Source organism: Bos indicus, chromosome 3, assembly GCF_029378745.1.
Source record: "Bos indicus isolate NIAB-ARS_2022 breed Sahiwal x Tharparkar chromosome 3, NIAB-ARS_B.indTharparkar_mat_pri_1.0, whole genome shotgun sequence".
Lineage (NCBI taxonomy): Eukaryota > Metazoa > Chordata > Mammalia > Artiodactyla > Bovidae > Bos > Bos indicus.
In genome coordinates, this window is record NC_091762.1 from 14,405,604 (window position 1) to 14,432,153 (window position 26,550).

General features: G+C 49.2%; 3 protein-coding genes across 12 annotated transcripts; 1 reads left to right on the forward strand and 2 right to left on the reverse strand.

Moving 5' to 3' along the window:
* Positions 1-1,381: 1,381 nt before the first annotated feature.
* LOC109553171 (G patch domain-containing protein 4) lies at positions 1,382-9,481 on the forward strand. Of its 4 annotated transcripts, none has more exons than XM_019953142.2 (9): positions 1,382-1,498; positions 2,458-2,536; positions 4,665-4,801; positions 5,254-5,327; positions 5,435-5,527; positions 5,622-5,708; positions 7,389-7,480; positions 7,710-7,760; positions 8,281-9,481. In XM_019953142.2, exons 1-9 carry the CDS (start codon positions 1,468-1,470, stop codon positions 9,032-9,034), a joined length of 1,398 nt encoding a protein of 465 aa, XP_019808701.2. In that variant the 5' UTR covers positions 1,382-1,467; the 3' UTR covers positions 9,035-9,481. The 4 variants fall into 4 exon arrangements, with proteins under 4 accessions (XP_019808701.2, XP_070640805.1, XP_070640817.1 ...); XM_070784704.1 differs by having other exon boundaries at positions 4,692-4,801; XM_070784716.1 differs by lacking the exon at positions 2,458-2,536 and having other exon boundaries at positions 1,455-1,498.
* NAXE (NAD(P)HX epimerase) lies at positions 6,025-12,300 on the reverse strand. 2 transcript variants are annotated; one of them, XM_070784736.1, is made up of 7 exons: positions 12,074-12,300; positions 11,831-11,939; positions 11,570-11,680; positions 11,378-11,491; positions 10,459-10,606; positions 9,913-10,121; positions 6,025-7,736 (listed from the first exon to the last, which is right to left on the reverse strand). In XM_070784736.1, exons 1-6 carry the CDS (start codon positions 12,253-12,255, stop codon positions 9,919-9,921), a joined length of 867 nt encoding a protein of 288 aa, XP_070640837.1. In that variant the 5' UTR covers positions 12,256-12,300; the 3' UTR covers positions 6,025-7,736; positions 9,913-9,918. The 2 variants fall into 2 exon arrangements, with proteins under 2 accessions (XP_070640837.1, XP_019808714.2); XM_019953155.2 differs by lacking the exon at positions 6,025-7,736 and adding an exon at positions 9,367-9,599.
* Positions 12,301-16,012: 3,712 nt separating this feature from the next.
* On the reverse strand, positions 16,013-25,825 carry TTC24 (tetratricopeptide repeat domain 24). 6 transcript variants are annotated; one of them, XM_070784754.1, is made up of 11 exons: positions 25,406-25,825; positions 22,892-23,601; positions 22,499-22,681; positions 21,773-21,901; positions 21,525-21,637; positions 21,087-21,185; positions 18,282-18,379; positions 18,048-18,145; positions 17,352-17,448; positions 17,030-17,185; positions 16,013-16,929 (listed from the first exon to the last, which is right to left on the reverse strand). In XM_070784754.1, exons 2-11 carry the CDS (start codon positions 23,595-23,597, stop codon positions 16,848-16,850), a joined length of 1,761 nt encoding a protein of 586 aa, XP_070640855.1. In that variant the 5' UTR covers positions 23,598-23,601; positions 25,406-25,825; the 3' UTR covers positions 16,013-16,847. The 6 variants fall into 6 exon arrangements, with proteins under 6 accessions (XP_070640855.1, XP_070640859.1, XP_070640852.1 ...); XM_070784758.1 differs by having other exon boundaries at positions 21,773-21,844; positions 22,499-22,702; positions 25,406-25,819; XM_070784751.1 differs by having other exon boundaries at positions 21,087-21,182; positions 22,499-22,702; positions 25,406-25,818.
* Between the last annotated feature and the right edge of the window lie 725 nt (positions 25,826-26,550).

Genomic DNA, 26,550 nt, shown 5'->3' on the forward strand with positions numbered 1-26,550 from the left:
GAGTATACTGAACAGAAATTGTGGGCTGAAAAGGGCCCTTGCCCTATTCATGAGTGTTCAAACTTCTTTTATGACCACAGTATAATATGTAATATTAGATAGACAGGGGAGATAGAGTGAGGAAATGGTGGAAATTGAAACCCTATCTATGGAATTTTCTCAGTGGCTCTTGAGACACTACAATAAAACCAAGTTTGTAAAGATGATTGCACTAGTCCAACATTCTAATTTTATGGACCAGGGAAAGGTTGCTCTTGAGCAGGAAAAGGACTCAGATCTGACTGCCATTCACGAAATGTTCCTCTATTGAATCCAACCTCTGAACAGTATGTTTGAAGCATTCCACATCACTTACGAAAGCATCTAAAAGCCCACTAACCAAGATCCATTGTTTAAGGTATTGTTCCCATGTAGCATATTTTAAAAGTAAAATTAATTTCATGTAAAAAAAAAAACTTACTGGAATGAGGTAGTATGACATACTGAGCAATTGTGACAAAGCTTGAGTGAAATGGCAGCTTTTCTCTTTGAAGATCCTGGGGGGGGGGGGGGGGGGCGGGGGGGGGGGGCGCTAAGTTACCGTAAATATTGATATAGGGACGCAAATAAGGGAAAACTTTTCCCTTCAGATTTTAGTTCCTGGGTGGCTCAGTGGTCCCTAAGAACATTGTGGGGATGAGAGGATGTGCAACCTCTCTTGCTGACTTCTTTGCAATATGTTCTTTCCCTCTCCTGCTCAATGGATTCTCATACTTACAAGCCAAGTCTGAACTCCTCAACCTATCATGCATTCGGGATTTTGCCTCTCCAGTCCCACTCGAGCTTCCAACTTTGCTTGGGCTAGACAAAGTGCTCCTCGAAGTCAGGACTCGTCTCTTATGCATTTTTGTATCACCAGTACCAAAGAACAGGTCCTGGCACACAGTGGTGAATCAAAATGTGTTTGATGAACTTATTGAAACCTCTTACCTCTAGGATTTTATTTAAAAAAAAAAAAAAAAAAAAAAAAAACCACACAAAAAACTGTCCCCGTAGGCTGAGTATTCATCCCCTGAATTATTAATCACCTCAGAGGTACTACCTCCTTCTCTGCCTCCACGAACCTCTCAGGCCACTCTCAATGCTTTCACCTAAATTTTTCCTTTCTCGTATTTGTGCCTGGGACTAGTCAATGTCGGACCCAAAGCTATTCTCCGAACCCCAACAAAGCCAGGTAGGACTGAAGTCCCTTAGCTGCTCAGGGCCTGCTGGGAGGCAATAAGTAGAATACCACTCGAATCTCCAGAAATGGGCTCGCTCTGGGGCGGAGTTTCTATGGCAACCATATGGCTAGCCGGCCTCTCCGAAATAGTTTCTCTGGGAACCACAGAGACACAGTTCCAGCGTGCATCTCTATGGTTTCCACAGCCTAGAAGGGTCGAAACAGCACTTCCGGGAAGATGGCTGCGCACAAGTCACGTTTGTCACATGTTTCTGCGGAGAGGACCTCGCAATGACGGTAAGGGGCTACAGTCCCCCGAATGGTGACTGTCATAGCCCGGGCTCAGGGGCAAATGTGACAGAAAGGGAATAGTTCTACTCAAGTGAAGCTGCGGTCGGAGGGCTGGAGTTTTAACCTCCACAGGAAGGAACCCTAGGAAAAGGAGCCAGCTCTTAAGAACCTCTGTAAGAATGGTAGCCCAGGGCCCCTTCTCCAGAAAACTCACGTTGACTGGAAAGAAGACAGTTCCTGAAAATGTGCTCCCAGCCTTCGCAAAGACTGCGGAGCACAGCCTGAGATCTAGCTTCTGTCCACAGTTACCTGTTCTAGGTCGGTTAAGGAAATTCCTACATGTGTCATTCAGTTCAACAATTAAGGACTGAACGCATTCAGGAGCTGCATTAAGTGCATCAGGGATTGCAGAATAAGACTAAGCATAGGCTGTGGTATATAATATAATTTCGAATTAATGCGACAAGGCATAGGCTGTGGTAAGTCTTAGAGTTGAAAGCGTAAATGGCTATGAACCTGTGTGTAGTGATTGAGAACACCAGTTCTGGAGTGCCTGAGATCCTAGATCTGCTACTTAACCAGCTATTTGATTTGTGCAGGTAGCTAAACTTCTCAGTGCCATTTCTTCAGTTGTAAGTTACAGTAAAAACACCTTCGAATTCGCTGGTGGTCCAGTGGCTGGGACTCTGCACCTTCACTGCAGAGGGCTAGAGTTCAGTCCGTGGTTGGGGAACTAAGATCCTGCAAGGAACCTGGGGCAGCCAAAACAAAAACCCAAAACACCTCCCTGTGGGGTTGTTGGAAGGATTAAATGAGATAATATGCGTGAAACAGCAACATGCTGGCACTGAGTAAATGCATGTTAGTTGTTTTTGTTATAATAGATCAGAAATAACTTATGAGAAGAGGCAGAGTTTTGAAATGTCCTTAAAGCCCTCAGTGTTTGAATTTTATTTCTCTTGCAGTATCAAGAAGCAGGATAGGGCAATTTCTTCACTCAATGCTTCTCTGTTGGGACTCTCAGGGTGAAAGTTATGTTTTCAGGTAATCATCCTTCAAAGTAGAAGTGTGAACAGAAATGTGAGTCACCCTAAATTTGCTACTTTTCATATCTAACCAGACTAGTCATCATTCTTAAGCTTAATATGTAATGTTTAGGAGGGGTAGGTAACTTAACGATGTGTCTGATTTTTTTACTAGCGTACTTAGTAAACCTTCTTAAACACAAATGAAAATTTTAGCTTTCAAAGTCCTCACTTGGGGACGCTAGAGGATTACTCCAGTAGTGCCGTTGTTGTTGTTCAGTTGCTAAGTTGTGTCTGACTCTCTGCAACCCCATGGACTGTAACCCAACAGGTTCCTCTGTCCATGGGATTTTCTAGGCAAGAATACTGGAGTGGGTTGCCATTTCCTTCTCCAAGGGATCTTCCCAGACAAGGGAGCAAACCTGCGTCTCTTGTATTGGCAATCTGATTCTTTACCACTGAGCCATCAGGGAAGCCCCAGTTTTGCCATTAATCAACTTTTAAAATGGTTCTGCAATGCCTCTAATAAGTGATCTTAATACAAAAGTTAACTTTAGTAACTCAAAGCAGCAGTGATTGTCTTAGTTTTGAATGTCTGTGTAATAAACCATCTTAACCATTTCAAGGCAGATTTTGATATATAAGTTCAGTTCAGTTCAGTCGCTCAGTCGTGTCTGACTCTTTGTGACCCCATGAACTGAAGCACTCTAGGCACCAACTCCCCGCGTCCACCCAAACCCATGTCCATTGTGTCGGTGATGCCATCCAACCATCTCATCCTCTGTCCTCTCCTTCTCCTCTGGCCCTCAATCTTTCCCAGCATCAGGGTCTTTTCAAATGAGTCAGCTCTCCGCATCAGGTGGGTTCAGCTTCAACATCGGTCCCTCCAATGATGGCATTGGATAATGGCATTGCGGAGTCCAAAAAGGAGGAACACCTGAATGACTATGAAGAAATGCAGCTACAGTGGGTCCTTGAACAGCATGAGTTTGAACTGCATGGGTCCACTTAAATGTGGATTTTTTTCAATAAATACTACAGTAGTACCATTGTGGTTAGTTGAATCCTGGCATGTGGAAGGCTGAGTGTAGAATTTGGGTTTTGGTATCAATGGCAGGTCCTAAAACAAGTCCCCCGCTGATAACTAAGGGATGACTGTAGCTGGGAATGTAATAGAAGCAGGGCTACTCTACAGTCATGCATCCTGGGCTCATATTTCTAGCTGCATCTCTTACCAGCTGTATAAGAAGCCAGGCAAGAAACCGAGATTTTATTTTTCTCCTCTATAAAATAAGGATAATATCTGTCTTACAGAACTGTCAGGGTTAAATGAGACAGTATAATAGTATGTGTAATCCTCCTGTTAAATATAAGAGCACCTTTCCAAGCTGGACAGTTTCAAAAAGGGTGCTCCAACAAGACGGAAAGACCGTGGTGGTGAAGCCCCCACACCAAGTAAGAGGACAGTGTAAATGCTGGGCACAGGTATAGGATACAGGCTCTATTAAGCACTGCTGTCTTATAACTGGAGGAGGAGATGGCAACCCACTCCAGTAGTCTTGCTGGGAGAACCCCATGGACAGAGGAACCTGGCGGGCTACAGACCAAAGGGTCACAAAGAATCACACAGCTGAGCACAGACAGACATCACTCAGGTTAACAAACATCTCATTGCTTTGCTTTGTTTTTAACATGGTAATAAATCATGGGAGATGTTGTCAGGTAGCGGTAAAGAGTGGGAATTCTGCAGACCAGCTGCCTGAGTTTGAATTCTACGTGCATCAGCTGTGTGACCTTGAGCAAGTCACCTAACCTCTTTAGGCTTTAGTTTCCTCATTTGTACAAAAGGGTAGTAATACTTTCCTGAATGCAAAGTTTAGGAAATCTTCCTGGACTGGGACGATTACATGAAATGATCCGTGCAAAGCTTAGCAAAGCGTGTGGTGCGCTCTCCATAAATTTAGGTATTATCGTTAATATTGGTCCTCCTTGACTTTCAGCATGTTGACCTCTCAGTGGTCAGGGAGCTCCCTAAGGACCAGACCTCCCAGCTTGGTCTCTGCTTCAGCTCCAGGAAAGAATTCTTCTAAGAGCAGTCAGGACGGATTTGGTACATGATTTGAGCACTTTCTCCTCTGCTCTTAAAGGGATGACAGTGACTGCTTCTTCTCCAGTGAGAGCCTGAAGATAGTGACTTTTCTCACCATGAGTATCACCCCCGAGGTCAAGAGTCGGGGGATGAAGTTTGCTGAGGAGCAGTTGCTAAAGCATGGATGGACTCAAGGTGATTCCCGTGGGGCCCCTTCCACATCCCCCAACTCCCTCACTACCCTGTGCCCAGGGGAGAGGCATTATCCTGGATTAACCTCTATGTAGTCTGTTCAACGGAAGAGGAAAAGTTAAAGAGAAAATTTGCAGAAGAAAATTGCTGACATTTCCAGAAAAGGGAAGAAATATGACTGTGGATAGTGAGAAGGAAGTGGCTGAGAGAACTGGGAATGGGAAAGAGATGACCTCTGTCCTGAGAGAATTATGGGAAAAGAGAGTTTGGGCTCAAAGACATGCAGACCGTATGGAGAGGTACTAGAAAGAGTGAACTGGGAGGGTTTCTGAGAGGGACAGGGCACGCCCAATGCTAGGTGTGTGGAATGACAAGGAGTGGCATGTGCCAGGGTTGCTTTGTGAGGGCTTAGGGCAGGCAGTGGAATAAGCCAGGTCATTCGCTGTCTTCTGCAGGCAAAGGCCTGGGCCGGAAGGAGAATGGTATCACCCAGGCCCTCAGGGTGACGCTGAAGCAGGACACTTATGGGGTAAGACTGGACAGACTGCGGGAGGTCAGTGGGGATGGGAGATGGGGGCCTTGAAAATAGGATGAGGGAGGGGAATGACAAGCCCTGAGTTCACATTTCTCTGGCAGGTGGGACACGACCCTGCCAAGGAGTTCACAAATCACTGGTGGAATGATCTGTTCAACAAGACTGCAGCCAACTTGGTGGTGGAAACTCGGCAGGTATAAGCTCTAATAGTAGGCATGTAAAACATGAGGGCCTGGGACACGTCGGGGTGAGGGTGACGTGGCATCCACTCACACATACTTCCCCCAGGACGGAGTACAGATAAGACGCCTATCTAAGGAGACCACCCGCCAGGATCATGCCAAGCCCAACTTGCTGTATCAGAAGTTTGTGAAGGTATTAGAGGCTGGGGGTGAGAGGGCTCACCCTTTCCCCTTCCCTGGTCTCTTGGGGTCTGAACAATTGCCTTGCATGCCCTACCTGTTCTCAGGACTGTCCTAAGTGGGGTCCTGTGACTAACCTCGCTGTTGCTGACCCAGACTGCCCAGATCCTCAGCAAGAATTGAAATCTTCAGGCTGCATGGATCCCTGCCATCTGCTGAGGGGGCTGAAACAGGGAGTGGGAGGTGGGGGACAGTCAGGAGCTGCCAGAGGAGAGCAGGGCGGGGACATCTATTTCAAAGGACTTAGAAGCCAGAGGAGACCTGAGAGATTATTGGACCCATTGTCTTTTATTTTGCAGATGTGGCCAGAAGGGGGCAGGTGGCTCACTGAAGAGCCCACAGGTGGCTAGTAACAATAAAAACCTGTTCTAGCCAAGGACTAGAACCCAGGTGTTCAGACTTCCCTTTTCTGGCGTGCCAATGGAAGGGAGCTGACATTTAACCATCTTCCATTACCTGCTTAAGGGCTCTGCATGTTATCCAGCAGATCTCTCCCATTCATCCTGTGGCCATCTTCAGCCCCAGTTCAGTCCATCATCTCCTGCATGATTTCTTTCACAGCCTCATAACTAGCTAGGCTCCTCACTGTAGTCTCAATCCCCATGCCAATCAGTTCATCCTCCACAAAGCATCCAGAGTGTTCTTTGTAAAACACAAGTTTCACTGTGTCACTGGCTCCTCCTTGACCTAGGATGACACAGTCTACAGGTGTCAGACTGACTCGGATGGCCCTTCAGGCCTTGTCCTCGCCTTCTTCCCTAGCCTGTTTCTTGCCACTTCTCAGGACCTCTATCTACGCTTTAGCCAGATTGATTCTGAATCTTTTTCAGGTACCATGTTTTTTCACCTTCAAATTTTTGCATATGCTCCCTCTGTCTGGGACATTCTGCTTCCTTTACCTGCTGACCTTTTCCTTGTCTTTCAAAGCCAAGTTAGTTGTAGGAACTATTCCCCAAACCCTGAAGCCTGAGTCAGGTACCCCTCCTCTGGCAGAGATAATTGTTGTTCCGTCACTGAGTCACGTCTGACTCTTTGGGGACACTACGGACTGTAGTCCGCCAGTATTTTCTTCATAGTTGCCTACGTTCTGCCACATCTCCTTCCCTGTTAAGCACGTAGGATCTATGTTGGCTGCACCCATTTCATTCTTATTCCACTCTGTATCCCTAGCCTTTTAATCCATAGTAGGTTCTTAACCTGGTTAAATAAAGAACTGTGCATAGGTATTGGGGCAGGGTCAGGGGGCGCACAGGTTGTGAAAAGAACCGTCTTTATTGTCTGTTGCTAGAACCATGAGATGACCGCCAGGGGGCACTTGTCCCACTGTGAAGACCTGATGACCCAAGCACTTGTCCCTCCCTTCTCCTTGTTTTGCCCACTAGCTAGCTGGCTGTGGGCCAGGGAGCCAGGACTGCGCCTGCCCCACCCATTCCCAACTGCAGCCCACTTCCTGCCCAAGTTGACATATGCAGGTTGGCACACCTCTCTGGAGGTCTGTAAGGAATGACGTCGGGGGCTGACAGATTTGTGCCTCTGGCTACTTGAGATGGTGGTTGGGAGTGGTTTCCAGAGGGGAGTGGGATGACGGTGGTGTTGAGTGGGCCTTGTCCATCCCCACAATTCCTCCTTCTAGACGGCCACACTGACTTCAAGTGGGGAGAAGCCAGACAAGGACTGGGAAAGCTGCAGTGATGACGACAGCCAGGAGCCCAAGCCTCCAAATGTGTGAGACTTCTTTCTAGTGCTGGGGCATATGGGAGGAGATGCCTTCAAATCTCAGAAGAAAGGACCAGTATAACGCTTGACTGTGGTCTTCTTGGTGGGTGGAACTGTTGTACTAATCTTTGGCACTTCCAGGTTCTAAATAGGAACTCACTGGTGAATGTTTTAGAGGGAAGGAGAGGTCAAGCCTTTCCACCACTTGTAATTCCTGATTCCCACCCCTCTCCAACAGTCTGACCGATGAGATGCTGCTCCAGGCCTGTGAGGGACGAACAGCACACAAGTAAGTAGTGGTTGGCTTCTTGGGCTCCCTTCTGTTCTCCCCATCACAAGCCCACCATTGAGGGTGGCCTGTGCCACTCTTCACCCCAGAGGAAATGATTCCTACTCTTTGCCCATTTCTGAAGCTGCCTGAAGATAGGTAGCTCCTCCTTACCAACTTTGCCTGATTAGGGAAAGATTAGGCCTCTTTTCCCTGATAGCCTCCCTCTGACTTGCTGCTACTGCTGCTGCTAAGTCGCCTCAGTCGTGTCCGACTCTGTGTGACCCCATAGACGGCAGCCCACCAGGCTCCCCCGTCCCTGGGATTCTTCAGGCAAGAACACTGGAGTGGGTTGCCATCTCCTTCTCCAATGCATGAAAGTGAAAAAATAAAGTGAAGTTGCTCAGTCGTGTCTGACTCCTAGCAACCCCATGGACTGCAGCCCACCAGGCCCCTCCGTCCATGGGATTTTCCAGGCAAGAGTACTGGAGTGGGTTGCCATTGCCTTCTCCCCCTCTGACTTGGGCCCCATCTATTTCAGGGCTGCCCGTCTTGGGATCACAATGAAAGCTAAGCTTGCTCGCTTAGAGGCCCAGGAGCAGGCCTTCCTGGCTCGGCTCAAAGGCCAGGACCCTGGGGTCCCTCAACTGCAGTCTGAGAGCAAGTCCCCCAAAAAAAAGAAAAAGAAAAGGAAGCAGAGAGAGGAGGAAGAGCCTACAACAACTGAAAGGAGTGCAGAAAAGTACTCAGAACACACTGACGAGAGCATCAGAAAAAGCAAGAAGAAGAAAAGACGGCATCAAGAAGAAAGAGTCACAGATGAGAGAGAGGGCACAGCCACAGAAAATGAGGAAGAGACCATAAGAACAGGTGGGCTTGGGGAATTGAAAAACAGAGAGCACGTCGACCGGTCCTTCAGGAAAAAGAAGAGGAGGGGGCAGCACCATGAAGAGGAGAAGGCGGAGCTGGCGGTCTTAGATAATGAGGGAGGCAAGGTGGCTGTCAGTGGAGTTGGGACAGAGGAAGCAGAGAGGAGAGTATACACTCACCCATGTGGCAGAAGCAAGAAGAGGCGGCAGCATGAGGAAGAAGACTTGAACACAGAGGATGAAGAAGTTGAAGAGGCTCTCGTAGATAGTGGGACCAGAGAAGCAGAAAGCAGATCGTGCAGTGATCAGAAAAGGGGGAGAAGCAAGAAGAAAAGACGGCAGTATCAGGAGGAGGAAGTCTTGGATGGACCTGGAGTCAACACTGCGCAGAAAGCAAAAAAGAAGAAACAGAAGAAGAGAGACTGAAGGCCAGGCCACGGCGGGGCCCAACTGATGCCCCTCCAGGAGCTGAGGCCTCAGGGGCCTGAGCTGACGCAGTCTTAGGCACCCTCTCAGCGAGGAGTCCCTCCTGAGGAGGAATCAGCTGCGGAACAGCAGTCCGCTGAGAGGAGAGTGGTAGTGCCGTGTCTGAGTCAAGGGAGAGGCAAGTCCCCCTTACAGCATCTAACCCAGAGATGGTACACTCAGGCACCTGCAGGGGCCAGGCAGCTAAGGGACCAGGATACGGGGAGCTGTGGCAATGGGAATGCAGACATCTGAAGAGACATCTTGGCTAAAAGAAGCTGAAAATGTAGATCTATGGAAAATATACTGACTTGTTATTTTGAAGGCTAAGAAAAACATGTAAATTCAGCCCATAGATTGCCAGTTTCTAACTATACAAAATTGAATAAACATCAGCTTGGTCTTCTAGCCTGTAGATAAGTTGTGACTGTCATCTCCATTCTCAGCCCGGGAAGGTCTTGAATACAAACTAGTTTCCTTAGAGGCCTCTGAAGAAATTCCTTCTAAGTCTGGTAGTCTTGCTATGCTGTTAAGTGAAAAGAGAGAGTTCACAGAACCTCACTCAGCTCCCTGTCTGCATCCCTAATAAGAACTCTGTGCATGTAAAGGACGCATACCTCAGCTGGGAGCCTTTTTCAGCATCTTAAAATCAACTGTCATTGCCCCCAAATGCCATAGAAACCTCTCATGCATATTGTTCTCCCAGAGAGAGTACACCATCTCTCCAGAGTTGCTCTCTGGCTGTGCCATCTCTTAACCGTTATTGTCAGAAGAGCTCCTAGGACTCCACAGTTCTGGGAGAGAGGCACTAAGTCTTTATTGAAAAGAATGCCCCCCACCTTCTCTCACTGCAGACGATAGACACATTCCGTGTCAGGGTAGGGTGGTAGGTTCAGCTGGTACTTCTTTTCCAGAGCAGGTGGCACGAAGCGACCCCCCAGGTAGTGGTAACGACCAGTAAACTGGGTTGCAGACTTTTTGGGTGCTGTCAGGGAGATGAGCAAGTCTGGCTGGATCCCTCCAGAGCTTCCCTTCTCCACGTCCCATCCTGAAAAGGTGGTGGTAGTCAGAGCAGAAGGGACCAAGATGTCCAGTCCCCTTCCACACCTTGCTCTGGTCTAATCTTAAAGGAGTGGGAAGCCCCCTGGGTCACCCCATGAGGAAATCATGTCCTTGGAGCTGCACATACTCCTGGGCTCTGGTCTCACAGTCAACATATAAAGGGCATTCCTAAACTCTTTGTTCCTCAGCCATACTTTGGCTCTGTTCTGCACCTCTAGACTCTGAAATCAGAAACCTTGAATCAGAAACAAGAACTCCTAGGTACCTACCTACCTCAAGACAGGGCAGGGCCCTGATCCCCCCAACCTCCTTGAACCCAGCACCTGATGGAATGTCGATGCTTGCAATGGGCACAGTGAGTCCATTCAGGACACTCAGGATGCTGCGGAATGGCTCCCGAACCTCACCCGTGAAGCTGAAGCCAAAGATGGCATCCACCACCAGCTCATACAGTTCATCAATCAGCATCGGCTGTGGTAGAGCAGGAGAAGGAGATGTCACAGCTAGCAGCTTCATAAAGAACCCTTAACAGAAAAGGGCTGTCCTCTGTACCCAAAGGCCATAGGCACAGGGAGAATTTTTAATCTCATTCTAATGGCATTCTGAGGCCTGGAGTTCAGTGCAAGTCACTGATTGAGGCCAAGCTGAGTCCAGTCACATTTTCCGCTCTGAGTGTCTGCCAACCACTGGAGAGGCTACAGTGTAGGACAGCCTGAGACCTGGAGTCAGGAGGGACAGGCTCTGGCCTTGCCTCTGCTGTGAACTGATGTGTGACTTTGGACAAATCACTTAACCTTCCTTTGCACCTCAGTCTCTTCATCTGTAAAACGTGCTAAGGAACTTTAAAACGTTCTCAAGTTACCCACTCCTAAATCCATCATCTGAAGAAAGGGTTTAGGATAAGGATAAGGTAGTCACTTCAGTTCCCAAGAGGGGCACATAATGTATTTACCACATGCTAGGGGAAGAGGAATTGGCTACAGTGTGAAAAGAGTGACCAGGGGAGATTAAGGGGAAATAAAGCTTTATTTATTTCCCCCGGCAACTCATAAATGGAGCACACCTTATGACACCAATTCCATTCAGGTAGCATACTTTAAGCACCTGTGTCAGGCACTCTCCCTGCCCTCTAAGAGTTAATCTAGAGAGGAAGAGTCCTAAGTGAGCTCAGCCTGGAAAGGTGAGGGAAGAGCAGGATGCAGGCAGCAGTACTGAGGAGGGCAGTGAACAGGAGCCACCTACCTCTGGGGGCATTTCACCAAGGAAGGGGATGTCCATTTTCTGGCACTGCGTCACCAGTGCAGTGAAAAGTGGCTTGTTAGGCCTTTTAGGGTAATAGATGGTTGGCTGGTAGCCCTATGAGGAAAGGAAGGGGGTTAAGTCAAGCCCAGGTCTTGGAAACCTCTCCCCCACAGCCCTTCCCTGCGTACTCACAAAGAGTTTGAGGTGTCGAGCACAGACCAGGCCATCTCCTCCGTTATTCCCAGGGCCACAGATGACCAGGACGGTAGGGGGGCTCCTGGACAAGGACGTGGGGGGATATGCCTGAAGGCAGAGTCAAAGGGGATTCAGAGGGGACTCTGGGCAGTGACAGACCAGGCTTGGCCTGGCCGTCCCTCCCCTCACTTCGTTGTGCCTAGGCCAGGGGAGCTTGTACAATGGCTTGCCCCAAAGGTCGAGAGTTGTGCCACTGACCTTGGCAATGGCTGTGGCACAGCTCAGACCGGCCAGCTCCATAAGTTGGTCCACGCTGAACTGGTACTCATTAAACAGCTCCTGGTCCACGGCTTGGGCCTCCTCCTGGCTGAGGAAACCCACGGCCTGAGTCGCCACCCCTCAGGTGCTCCCTCGCGCGGGCGGCGCTGCCGCCCCAGGTCCCGCCCCCTTGGGTTCCACCCAAGTCCTACGCCCCGCTTGCCCGCTCAGAACCTCGCCTACCTCAGGTACTTCACTGCTGAACTCGCCATGACTTCTGAGTCCCCGCGGCCACCCGAGATCAGTCGCTGCGGTACCCACCAGGTGGCTCCTGCGCGACAGGTGCCGGCCTGGACTCTGACGCGTGACAGGCGCGAGCCTGCAACCAGCAGCCCGAGCCCCAGAAGCGCCCGCAAACCGGACATCCAGCTAGCCAGGAGGGAGCCCTCCGACCCGCCCGGCGCATGCGCAGCACTTAGCCCTGCCCCCGAGGGGCCGGGCCCGCACTCTCCCTTGCCGGAAGTGGTCCTAGGACTGGCAACTCCGCCGCTTCTCCTCGTGTTACCGTGTGCGCCAACGCCCGGGTGCCTTCCCACCCCGGCCCCGCCTCCGTCAGGGCGTCCGGTCTTACGGTCTGGGTCCCTGCCCATCGCCGAAGCATTTTCATATTGCCTCACAAATGACCCGAAGTGCTTTGCTCTCAAGCGCCCGTCGGTATTAATTCGTCATTTCTTCATGTTTTTGTGTAGCAGTTCTGTTACTGCTAAGCTGTACAGCACAGCAGTTAACCCGGGTTCCTGCCCTACCACTTACTGAGTGAACTTGGCTCTCCAGATTTGTTGCCTGTCTATAAAATGGGATACGAGTACATATGGGGCTGTATTCCATGCAAAGCCGTAGACAGCGTCAGGCACATAGGGCTCAATAAGTGAATGTTCTTATTAACACTACTAAGCGTTTCATATAACTTGGGACCCCTCTCCCCACTCAATTAGCCTCGCCTATCTCTGCTTACCTGGCTTCCCAGGTAAAGAACCAGGTAAAGAATGCAGGAGAAGTAAGAGAGGCGAATTGGATCCCTGGATGGGGAAGATCTCCTGGAGAAGGAAATGGCAACCTACTCCAGTATTCTTGAATCCCACGGACAGAGGAGCCTGGCAGGCCACAGTCCATGGGGTCACAGAGTCAGACACGACTTAGCGACTAAACAACAACAGGATCGAGGGGGGTGTTTTTATGCTAGTTTATTCTTTTTCTGTAACATGAATTCCATTCCTGGCTAGTTTACTGAGAAAAGCAAAAATCCCTCCTACTTTAAAAGAAAAAGTTATTTATTTCGGCTATGCTGAGTCTTCATTGCTGAGTCTGAATAAGGGTTTTTCCTTATTCACAGCGGGGGGCTGGGGCGGGGGGGCTACTCTAGTTGGACTTTTCATTGCAGTTGCTTCTCTCGTTTCAGAGTCCGGGCTTTAGGGCACTCAGGCTTCAGTGGTTTGCGGTTCCTGGGCTCAGTAGTTGCGGTTCCCCAGCTCTAGAGCACAGGCTCAGTAGTTTCGGCACGTGGGCTGAGTTACTCTGCGGCATGTGGGATCTTTCTGGACCAGGGATCGAACCCATGTCTTCTGCATTGGCAGGCAGATTCTTTACCACTGAGCCTCAAGAGAAGCCAGAACCCCTCTTACTTTTAAGTATTCCTCTGATGCTGTGTAGTGAGTGCTGTGCTCAGTCGTGTCTGACTCTGCAACCCCATGGATTGTAGCCCACCAGGCTCCTCTGTCAATGGGATTTTTCAGGCAAGAATACTGGAATGGGAGGCCATTTTCCTTCTCCAGGGGATCTTCCCAACCCAGGGATCGAACCAGTATCTCCTGTGTCTCCTGCATCACAAGCAGATTATTTAGTTATCCACTGAGCCATCTGGGAAGCCCATTCCTCTGATAGTCTCCTTTTTTTATTATAAGAGGCTTATGATCGTCTATGGGTTGTACCTTGCCTTCATCTATGTTTATTTTACATGTCTGATGTGGAAAATTGAATGTATCAGACTGTGATTGTGGTGGAAAATTGCTTTGGTTAGACTATGTTTGTGGTTTACTCATTCTTGTTTTTTAGTTTATTCATCTTAATTGAAATAGAGTTTACATTATAATTGCATAATCTTATCTAAGACTTCACTAATTTTGTTTTATAGCTTCACCAGTATATAAGTAGCTTCACTTTTATATATTAGTCATGACTTAGTGACTGAACAACAAGACTCCCTACAGGCCTACTTGAGAAAATTGGTCAATTCTGAAGATTCATTTCCAAAACACAATGTGAAGAATGTGTCTTTGACATAGATAACACTTTGAGTATATGTACCCAGTGCTGACGTGAGTTTTCTCATTTTATCCTTACAACAACTGTTATTATCCCTATTTTACAGATGAGGAAGTGAGAGTGTTAGTCACTCAGTAGTGTCCGATTCTTTGCAACCCCATGGACTGTAGCCGGCCAGGTTCCTCTGTCCATGGAATTCTCCAGGCAAGAATATTGGAATAGGTGCCATTCCCCTCCCCAGGGCATCTTCCTGACCCAGGAATTAAGCCTGGGTCTCCTGCACTGAAGGCGGATTAGGAAACTGAGGCTCAAAGATGTTGAATGATATGTCCAATGATACACTGATAGCTGTCAGTGGAGATAGGACCCAAGCAGCTTGACCTAAAGTCTGAAGTCTTAAGCATTATTCTATGCTTAAATGCCTCTCCAAATGCAGAGCTATATATCTGAAGCTATATATCTGAAGTCAGCAGTTATTAACTGCTGACTTCATTCAGATGAGATGTAACTATAAAATAATAACACAAAATATATCCCACCATACACACTTAGAATTTATGAAACAACCAATGAAGGCTATCTTCAGGAAGGCAGTGCCCAACCTACTCCCCTTGCTGCCTTTCACATTTTGGAGTGTACTCTAGAAAATGCTTTCAGAATCAATTTAAGAAGGGCATGTCGGGCTTCCCTGGTGCTCAGTGGTAAAGAATCTATCTCCAGTGCGGGAGACCCAGGTTCAATCCCTGGTCTGGGAAGATTCCACGTGCAGAGGAGCAACTAAGTCCGTGTGCCACAACTACTGAGCCTGTGCTCTAGAGCCCAGGGGCTGCAACTACCGAAGCCCATGTGCCTAGACAACCCGTGCTCTGCGCCAAGAGGAGAATCCATTGCCATAAGAAGCCTGAGTACCACAACTAGAGCGTAGCCCCTGCTCACCGCAACTAGAGAAAAGCCTGTGCAGCAATGAAGACCCAGCACAGTAAAAAAATAAATGAAAAATTTTTAAAGAAAGGGGGCATGAGGATTGAGTATTTGCTAAGTTCCAGATGCTCTGCCTATATTATGTAATTTGATCCTGTCTATCCTACGATGTATTTTTGTCCTTATGTTATAGATGAGAAGTTGAGTAGCAGAGGGAAGTTAAGTAATTTCCCTAAGGTAATATAGCTATAAAATGGTAGAGCCAGTGATGCTTGATCCTGACAGTGTGGCAGATGCTGCTACGTGTCCCTCAAAATCATTCTCCTTTCTTCTTTCTTCTTTCTTCATTTAAAGGCAGTTTGATTGGCTTTGTTACAGTCATGTAATCTACATCTCAGTCAAGACATCTCCAATGCCTGACAAGATAATAAGCTCCATTGAGATAAGGAAGATTAACAAAACCTGGTTTTGTGCCTGAAACCTAGTAGGTCCTCTATCTACAAGTATTTTAATGAATCCGTAAAATCTCACTGTGAAGTAATTCACAGTGCAGTAGAATGCCTCTTATCTGACACGACTGGGACTAGATTATTTTATTTCAACAAACGTTCATTTGCCATCTGTCAAAGTGTGACAGGGTCTTGCCTTTGAAGATAAGAACAAAGATTGTAGTTATCCATCTTCTTTCTTGCATAAACTTCACCACTTACATATCACCTAACAGTTTGAAGTTTGCTTCCTTAAGGTGGAACAAAAAATTGATGGTATATTTAAAGCAATCTGAGTGCAAAATTCACCTAGATTTTTATGATTTCCCCCAATTTGTAATAGTCTCTCCACTCATATCTAATTCAACAGCAGTTTTTAAAGTCACTCACCTGAATTGTGTCTTCTCAAGAGTCAACTTAGTTGTCATAGAAACAGCTTGTTTCCACACTCTTAGTTCATCAGTTTAATTACGAACAACAATAACACATACAATTGGAATAAACACATTTGGTATCAAACACGAACAACTGTTGGTAAGCAATGGCTTAAGTGGGGGAGTTGAACTGCACAGCATCCTACAAGGTACTCACTGCCTAGGTATGAATCTCAGCTTCACTTACTAGTTGTGTGACCTGGCAGGTAGACCACTTAACCTTTGTGCCTACTTTTCCTCACGTGTGAAAGGGGATTCATCTGCTGTGAGGATTAAAGGAGAAGACACTTGTGAAGCACTTACAACAGGGTGTGGCATGTGCCAAGTTAGCAATGTTACAAAATACTGTTGTTGCAGCAGCAGCAGTAAAGCTGCTAGAGGCCCGAGGGGCCCCGCAGCCAGCATCTGCTTTTATTTTGTGGAGGAAGAGGAGTACATAAAAAGCTCCGTTAAGGTGTATCTTCTGTAGCATGAGATACACATTTCCCATATGAGAAAATGGAGTCAGTGACCCTAAAGTGTCTTAAACAAGATGTCATGCTTTTAAGAACTGGCAAGGCCAGATTGTGAGGTTTGATGCCAAAAAGACAGGGGAGAAATGTACCATCCATTTTCCTTTTTTCTTTTCCCTATTGAATCCAAAAATCCCAATGAGAAGCACCCAGAACGCCTTGGTGCCAAGACTGGCAAGCCCTCGTGCAGCCTGCTCGGGGGCCTACTTGCAGACATTGCATTCCATGCCCATGCAGTGCTCACCAGAAATGACGGGGAAGGGGTTCAGCCCTAGAAGTCCCTGAAGTGTGCATGTTGGGAGGGTACTGCAGAGGCCATGCTGTGGCTAGCCGGGGATGGTCACATGATTATGCAGAAGCCAGACTCCATGGATCTCCTCTGAGGGTTCCTGCCAGGGGGTTCCCTGGGCTGTTTGAATGACCTGAAGGAGGCAGAGAGGGGCTTGCCAGTGAGAGTGACTAGGGAGAGAAGAGAAGGGAGCTTGCTCTGGCTCCAACTTCTGTAACCCTTTCTGGCCCTACCTCTGCTGGTGGGCTCCAGGGCAGTGGGGAGTATGCTTAAGCCATGCGTTCCCCCATTCAGCAGGATTCTCCCTTTCACCGAGGCCTACACTCAGGCCATGCAGGAGGCGGGGGACACTCCGGACCTCCAGAGCTGGGTGAAGGTTATGCAGACTGCTAAAGGGCAAAGTCAGAGAGGCTCAAAGCACCATGTCCCCAAGCAACAGACCACCTCTTCCCCCAACTTTAAGTGATCATGTTCCATCAAAGTCATCCAAATTCACATCCTCTCCTACTTCTTTTATCCATTCTCCAGGCTTCATCCCTCCTCCCAGGTACCTACCTATTGCCACGGGGCACGTTGGGTACCAGAAGGCCAGGGTTCTCCATTCTGAGGGGGCCTTGGCCTCCAAATGAGAGATGGGCCTTGGGTCTTGGGTCTGGATGGAGAGACAAACACATTCATCACGGGCCTCGCTGCCCCAAGAACCATCACGGAGGGAAAGAGACATCTTTGGGAGAAGAACCAGGAGGGTGGGTGTCAGGGGATGTTTTGGTCACTGTATGCAGAGGATACCCCTGTATAGGGCAGGTGCTTAGCAAACTTGGACTGACTGGATGGGAATGATTCACCAGTGTGCCTGGTGCCTGGAAGAAAACACACTGAAAAGAAGACATCAGTGAATTCAAGTCACCAAGAAGCAAGGAACTCTGTCCTCAGAGTGCAAAGCCTTTGGGGGAAGAGCCTAGTAAGCCAAGGTGAGAAAAGCATCCAGTGCCTGGCATGTGGTAGGTGTGGAAACCTTGGTGCTCCAAGATACAGAGTTCTAGATGTTAGAAAAGCCTCAGGAGCAGGTGAGAAGAGGCAGATTCAGGAAAGGGTTTAGGCAAAATGGTCCAGGGCCTTGAGAGAGGAGCAGAAAGCGGGGAGGGCTGGTCCTGGCCTTGGGAATACAACGAGTGGGAGGGTGGGGTAAAGGAAGTAAGAGCACTCGCATTTGGGGGGCGGCGATGCTAGAAGCAGCTTCCTTAGACTCACCCTCCAGCCTTGGTGCCCGAGATGTGGGAACATTCGCGGATTCTTCCTCTTTCCCCTCGTGGTCTTCCTCTAACTCATCTTCCCACCCACCAGAAGATCTGTAGAGGCAGGAAACAGGGGGCAGAGTGGTACTCTGGCCAGCTCCCTTCCTACCCACTGTGCCAGGCTGTGACACCTCCCAACACACCCCTGAGACCACATCCATCCCTGAGGCTCTGCTTCCGCCCTGCTTACCTATGCTGCACTCCTGATGTGCCCCTGCCTACCCTGGCTGGGGTCCCTTCCACCAGGCCGCCTCCACCTGGAGCCAGGGATCTCTCTGGAGCTGAGGTCTAGGAATAAAGAGGGGTAAATGGGATCAGTTTGAGAAAAATGGCTATCCCAGCTGTGGTTGTGGTGTGAATGTACGTTCCTTCCACACACAATGGCCCCAGAGAGACAGAGAAGTGCTAGAGACAGCTGGGCTGTGCCTTGTGTCTAAGGATGAAACTACAGGGCAAGGCCCTTTGTTCTGTTAAGGTCCCCAGGAGTAACTCTCAAGTTAGAACTCAAGCTCATGGACTATCAGACCCAGCCAGAGCTTGATGACCACCTCATCCTTCCTGGGGCCTCCAGGGACAAAGTCATAGAAAGCTGGTGGCCAACTTTGGATAGAACCCAGGTTTTCTGATGCCTAATCCAGTCAACTGCTTATACCAAGATAATTTTACCTGCAAACTATAAATATGATATCCTAGTCTTTCAAATAAGAGAGGACATGGATGAAAAAGTGCAAGTGTTAATCACTCAGTTGTGTCCAACTCTTTGCAATCCCATGGACTGTAGCCCACTAGGTTCCTTTGTCCATGGAATTCTCCAGGCAAGAATACTGGAGTGGGTAGCCATTTCCTTCTCTAGGGGATCTTCCCAAGAGAGGACATCAGTTCAGTTCAGTCACTAAGTCGTATCTGACTCTTTGAGACCCCATGGACTGCAGCACACCAGGCTTCCCTGTCCATCACCAACTCCTGGAGCTTACTCAAACTCATGTCCATCAAGTCCGTGATGCCATCCAACCATCTCATCCTCTGTCGTCCCCTTCTCCTCCTTCCTTCAATCTTTCCCAGCATCAGGGTATTTTCCAATGAGTCAGTTCTTCGCATCAGGTGGCCAAGTATTGGAGCTTCAGCTTTAGCATCAATCCTTCCAATGACTATTCAGGACTGATTTCCTTTAGGATTGACTGGTTGGATCTCCTTGCAGTCCAAGGGACTCTCAAGAGTCTTTCTTCTCCAACACCACAGTTCAAAAGCATCAATTCTTCAGCGCTCAGCTTTCTTTATAGTCCAACTCTCACATCCATACATAACTACTGGAAAAACCATAGCTTTGGCTAGACAGACCTTTGTCAGCAAAGTAACATCTCTGTTCTTTAAAATGCTGTCTAGGTTGGTCATAATTTTTCTTCCAAGGAGCAAGCATCTTTTAATTTCATGGCTGCAGTCACCATCTGCAGTGATTTTGGAGCCCAAGAAAATAAAGTCTCTCACTGTTTCCATTGTTTCTCCATCTATTTGCCATGGAGTGATGGGACCAGATGATCTTAGTTTTTTGAATGTTGAGTTTTAAGTCAGTTTTTTCACTCTTCTCTTTCACTTTCATCAAAAGGCTCTTTAGTTCCTCTTCACTTTCTGCCATAAGGGTGGTGTCATCTGTGTATCTGAAGTTATTGATATTTATCCCAGCAATCTTGATTCCAGCTTGTGCTTCATCCAGCCTGGCATTTCGCATGATGTATTCTGCACAGAAGTCAAATAAGCAGAGTGACAATATACAGCCTTGACGTAACCCTTTCCCAATTTGGAACCAGTCTGTTGTTCCATGTCCGGTTCTAACTGTTGCTTCTTGATCTGCATACAGATTTCTCAGAAGGCAAGTAAGGTGGTCTGGTATTCCCATCTCTTGAAGAATTTTCCACAGTTTGTTGTGATCGACACAGTCAAAGGCTTTGGCGTAATCAATAAAGCAAAAGTGGATGTTTTTCTGGAACTCTCTTGCTTTTTTGATGATCCAGTGGATGTTGGCAATTTGATCTCTGGTTCCTCTGCCTTTTCTAAATCCAGCTTGAACATCTAGAAGTTCATGCACTGCTGAAGCCTGGCTTGGAGAATTTTGAGCATTACTTTGCTGGCATGTGAGATGAGTGCAATCGTGTGGTGGAGACATAAAACCCAGCAAATAAATATAACAAATATTCAACCATAATTTCAATTCCTTGGGTAAGTAGGTTGCCTGAGAAATCTCAAAGTGTGAGGGAAGAGGCAGTTAAAGAGACATTGACCTGTTGAGAGAGGATGGGAGGTAGACAGGGAGGGAGGAGGAGTTCAGAGAAGGAGGCGCACGGGTAGAGACCCACAGAGAACTGTCCCCTAGAGAATGAGAGGAGAGAGAGCACATCCTTGGAGCACTGCTCCCATCCTGTGGCTCTTTGGGGAACTGCAGCTAGAGACAAAACCACGTCCTGCAGGTCTGGCTCAGTTACCTTTGATGGTGTGCATGCATACAAGTGTGCTCAGTCATGTCTGACTCTTTGGGATTCGATGGACTGTAGCCCACCAGGCTCCTTCTGTCCATGGGATTATCCCAGCAAGAATACTGAATGGGTTGCTATTTTCTCCTCCAAGGGATCTTCCAAACCCAGGGATGGAACCTGTGTCTCATGGGGCTCCTGCATTGGTAGGTGGATTGCTTACCACTGAGCCACCTGGGAAGCCCCATCTTCAATGGGGCCTTTGGCCTTCACCCACTGGGCTAGTTACCAATCAGCCAAAGCCCTAGCACAGCCCTGGTGTTGGGGACGTGCCACAATCCCCCACCCACCTCCCCACCCCCAGGTGGCCTCTGGAAAGTGGTATGTGCCCCACACGTAGGCCCTGGGGCAGATGAACACAGATGAGCAGTCAAGTGCAGCATCCTTGACATCAGCTCCACTTATCACCACCCCTTTCTCCGGGTAACCTCCCCCCCACCCACTACTGCTTGTCTCAGGTGTCATCTCACCAGGGTGTGAGTCGGAAGCAGTCCACCCCGGGCCAAGTGGGTCCTTATGGCATCTGTCAGCTTGGCCACCAGCCGCTCTCGCACAGAATCTGACTCCTTCTGGGGAGAGAGTGGATAATGGGGTAGTGGGAAAAGCCTGGGCTTCAGGACCGGGGAGGAAATAGAAGAGGAGGAGGGGAGGGGCCTTTGTCTCTTCTCTTCTCTAGCCCATCCCCATGCCTTTGCCAGCATCCTGCCACCGCCTACCCAGAACCATGGACAGAGGTGGGTTCTTCCTCACAATAGTGTCCCAGGACCCAGCACACTGTGTGCTCAGTGCACATTTGGTGGGTGAATGGATGGTGGGGAGAGACAGGAATATTAGCTGGAGAAAGCATGTCAGGAGAGCAACTGGAGGGCTATTGGGAAACAGTTCGATTCTGGGATGGAGGGTCTCACCGGACTCCGGGCCAGCGCTTCCTTATAGTACTTCAGAGCCTGGTCATGCTGTCCCAGTCTGGCTGCAGCAGCCCCCAGACCCTCACAGGCCTGCCACTGCCCCTTCACGTCCCCTGGGGAAGACAGTCTGAGAAGTCCTCCCCTGGCTCCCAACCCCACCAACCTTCCCCTCTAGAGGTCCTCCCACCAGCCCCAAGGATCCTCAGGCTTTGCCCCACCCCAAGCCGCCTGCAAGCCGCTCCCCTCACCAGTGTCCCGGGCAGCCTGCAGAGCATGTAGGTAGTTGTCTCTGGCGGCCTTGTGGTCTCCCAGCTGGCTCACTGCAAATGCCAGGCTGCCAAAGCTCCAACCCTGCTCCCTCCGCTGCCCCACAGAGCCTGGGGACAGAGCCCACCCCATCCTAAGAGAGGACTTGGCCTGCTGGGGCATCAGAACCCTGCCCCCCAACGAGGAAGGGAGGGTTGCCAGGAGTCCTGGTGTGCAACCCTGGCACACCTCTAGAGGCACCATGAAGGCTTGAACCCTTGAAACCCAGCCTGAGTTTTGGTCTGAATGCCTCCCCAGGCTACTCTGAGCCACATAAAAACCCAGGGAGGCAGGCAAGGCAGGTATTAATAGCTTCATTTTTATACACGTGCAACCTGAAGCTCAGAAAGTGAAGGTAATGTGCTGAAAGTCACACAATCATTTAGAAGAAGAGCTGGGCTCCATTTCAGGCCTCCCCTTCCAGCTAGGTTCTTCTCTCTGCCCATTGCTGCCTTCCCAACCCCAGGCTTCAGCCTCTGGGCCCATAACCCTCTGTCCTGCCTGGCTATACCACCCCCACTCTCTCTTCCCTGGTTCTGGACTTCCCAGTCTAATTAGTTCTAAAGTATAACCACAATTAGCTCTAGAGTTCCAGCCTTGGGGCCCCAGCTGGAACCCCCCTCTTAGCCCCTCGGTCTCAGTCTCACTCCCCAGCCCCTGGTACCCACCGTGCAGGTCGGCAGCCTTCTGGTGGAGCTCCCGGGCTTCCTGATAGTTGCCGAGGGCATTGTGGACCATCCCAAGGTTCCTTAGCACCGTGGCCTCCTCTCCTGGCTCCCGGCACAGGGGCAGGGCTTGCAGGAAGGCCTCTACTGCTAGCGGGAACAGCTGGAGCTGGGAGTAGCCCAGGCCTAGATCGTTATAGAGTTGCCCTAGAGGGCATGGCCAAGGTCACTGGCCAGATGCTGCTGAAGCTGTACTGGTGCAGCCTCTGTCCCACTCTCCCAGGGTTCTCCCAGCCCCTCCCAGCCCTCAGAAAGGCCTCTGCTTCCACCCCATGTCTCAGAGTATCACCCGGTCAGAAATCCCCCAGATCCCACACCTCAGCCCCAAGGCCTCACCCAGCAGTCCCCGCTCAGTGCTTCTCTCAGCAAGCCTCCGACTTTCCTCCAGCACCTGCATGACTTCACCCGCCCCATGCTGCCCGCTCTTCAGCATACACCCCGCTGCAGCCCCCAATGTCAGGGCTGCAGCCTGGGGCTGCCCTGCTTGGGCATAGGCCCGGCTCGCTTCTTGCAGGCAGTGGGCTGCTAGCCCAGGCTGTCCCAGAGCTCGGTAGCAGGCTCCCATTTTTGCCTGGGCTTGTCCCTGGTCACCTAGTGGCTGGTAGTGGCACAGGGCCTTGTGGTACCAGGCCAAAGCTTGAGGCAGGTCACCCAGGGCATGGTAGGCCAAAGCCACATTGAAACACTGGTCGCCATGACACCCGCCCTGGGCCGTCTCTTGAGGTTGAGCACGTAGGAGCAGCTCAAGGCCTCTGGCTGGGTCCCCAGTCTCCACGTAGGCAGCCCCCAGGTTGAAGGCACAGGCCCGGAGAACAGGGGTGTCTCTGGTTTGTGGTGACTTGGAAGCCAGGAGGAAGGCCCTCTGGAAGCTGGTCAAGGCCTCATGGTTCCAGCCAGCCAATAGGGCCCTGTGGCCAGCCCTGGTGAGGGCTTGGATGGTGGCCTCTTGCTGAGGCCACTTTCTTTTCTTCTTTTTCTTCTTGGAGCTTGAGGACAAGAGTGAGGGTTCTTGGGGGGTATCCTCAGTGTTGAGGGAAGACATAGTGCTGACAATAGGGAGCAGAGGGGTCAGTATGTTATCTTTGGTCTTCCAAAGGACCACTGTCCCTCTATAGCAATTCAGCTCTACTTCTGCCCTGGTGTGACCCTCAGGGTTTCAAGGACTTCTCTCTGCCATCTCACTTTGCTCCACCTATCCCATTGGACACCACATCAACTCTCACTCCAATGTCCTGACTAATTGCTCATCCTCCAAGACTCATTTTAAGACAAGGAGGGGGCAGGGCACAGTCTTTAAAAAAGTGACTTAGCCTGAGGACACAACATAAACTGATTAGAACCAACTGGGTCCAAGATGGCGGACTCAACTTCCACTTGACCTTGAGCCTCAGTATATCTCAATGTAACACACCCTGGGTGCCATGATGGTTCTAAGGATGACCACAAAATGTCAAAAAGTGGGTGTGGCCCAATTCCTTGAAATCCCCACCCCTTTTCCAAAACAACTGGAATACTCCTCCCAATCATTAGCCTGTGTAATCACCTCAATACTAACAATACCCACCAAGAGCCTATGTAAAAATTGACAACCCCACACACTCTGTCTATGGAGTGTTTCTTCCCTGAATAAACCTTCTTTCTCTTTACTATGGCTCAACATTGAATTCTTTCCTGCATGAGGCTAAGAACACATACTTGGCATCCACCCCAAGGACTCGGACCTGGGATGTGACCATCCTCTCTCGAACCACTCTCTTTCTTGCAACAATTTCAAGTAACAGCTTCCTTCAGAAAGGCCCTCCCCTCAACCAACTGGGTCCTTCTTCTGTACTCCCATAGTGCTTATCTGTCCTTAGGTCTTTTATGGCATTTTTCACACCGGGTTAGGGTCGTTGACTTTCTTGACCATTTCCCCTAAGAGATTTGGAGCAACTTGAATGTTCTAAAACAGTAGATTCTCAAAATATGTTTCCCGAATGAGACGAAAAAGTTGTGGAGATGGATGGTGGTGAAGGCTGCACAAAAATGGGAGTATACTTAATGCTGCTGAACTGTAAGCTTAGAAAAGGTTTAAAATGGTGAATTTCATGTTATATATAGATTTTTGCCACAATAAAAAAGGTATACTGAATGAATAAATGAATGGATGAACGAACAGAGCACATACAGGGCCTCTGCTCCACCATCTCCTTCACTTGGTGCATCCGAAGACATCCACTCATAATCTACATACTCCTGCTGTCTAATCTCAAGGTAGAGTTCAAGTCAGTTCGACAAAAGCTCAGTGCACTCCTGCTGTATGCCAGGAGCCATACAAGGCACTAGGGGCACAAAGCTGACTAGGCCATGTAATTGGCGACGAGCCAACTTTCAGGATCAAGGCTTCTGTGTCTCCGTTTACTGCCTACTCCCTATCTCAAGGGGAACCTCTCTCCCCGCTACCTCCTTGACTTTCTGTCTGCTTGCTAGTTTTGGTCGCCTAACTTCCTGCTGTTGTCTCCGGGGCACTATTAAACCCAAATATATTTCTCGCGTCAGCATGTGTTTCTCGTTAGTATCTCTCCCCAAGAAAGGCAAAGCCTTTTTCCTGAATTCTTCTCCCAAGAGATGGGAAAAGGAGTGGAAAAGGCCCAAGAGCTCAGTTCTCAGTCCCTCCCATTTTCTTCTTCTTCCCTGCTGCTTTTTTTTTTTTTTTAGGAGAAGCAAGCAAAGGTGATACATTCTCTTTTTAAAGAAACTACCCCTGCTCCTAAGAGCACCCAGAAATTCTGTCTCTTTGAGGCCCTCCTTCCTGGGCATTCCTGGCTACCCCCACACCAGATCTTGGGGCCCCAGGCACAGGCGCCTTACCTTCTTTGATCTTCTCTGTAGCTGACTTTCTGGAATGGTCCCTCTGGCTAGGATTACCTCTCTCAGCTCTTAGCTCAGAGCCCCTGGGGTTACCAGACAACCAGGTACCGCCCTCAATGCCTAGGGAATTCTTTGATTGACAGCTCAAATATCCTATCTTAGTGCTGAACTCTGCTGGTGCTTGGGCACAGAATACCTGGATTTCTTTGCCCTTCCTGCCTCACCTCTCCCCACTCTTGCAGACACATGCTTCAAGTCCTTCACTTCAAGCAAGAATCAAAGCAGCAAGGGCTTGTTGCTAGTTATAGCTTCAAAGATCATCTATCACATTCCCTCATTTCACAGAGGAAGGGACCTCAGAAGAGCAGGTGTGCCTGAGGTCACAAAGCAGTCATGAGGCTGAGATTAGAGCCCAGGTTTTCTGATTCTGGGCTAACTAGCCTAAGGTCCTTTCCACTAACCGTGATTGCAAGTTTTAATGAGGCGTGGGTTGTCCCAGCAATGAACCCTTTCACACACACACGAACACACTCATACACTGTGCTTCTGTGTGGTAGTTTTACATTTGGGAAGAGGGTGAAAAGTTGATGGTCAGGAAAAGCCTGGAGATCAGAGGAGCCTCTCTGCCCCCGGACTCCTTTTCCCAGCTCCACTGATCTGCAACCTCCAGGTTCTGCTTAATGAGAGAACAGAAGGACCCAGGAAAACCAGCACCTCCTGCCCTAACTCACCAAGGGTGGCCTGCATCAGAAAGCAAATGTCCTCATTTATCTAGGAGAAAGGCCTCTTTTAAGTAGAGAGGCCATGGCCAGAAACACAATTATAAGGAAGTAGTTGGGCTCACCTGCATTTGCCAGGCAGACTTGGTTGAATGCCTGCTGTGTGCAAGCCTAGTGCTGTGTGCCACAGATAGTGCCCATGCCCGAGGTGGGCTCTCCTAGCTGCCTGCGGCTTCTGCCCATGGGCTGGGCCTTCAGGATGCTACCACAGCATAACCAGAGTCAAATATGCTGCTCAGTCTGTTGCTCACTGAGCAGCCTCTCTTAAAGGAATAAAAATGATTTGGGAAGGGGGAAGGGACTGACACTGATCTCACCAAGGTTCCAATGACCTCTTAATAATCTAGTGATCATTTCTGGATCATT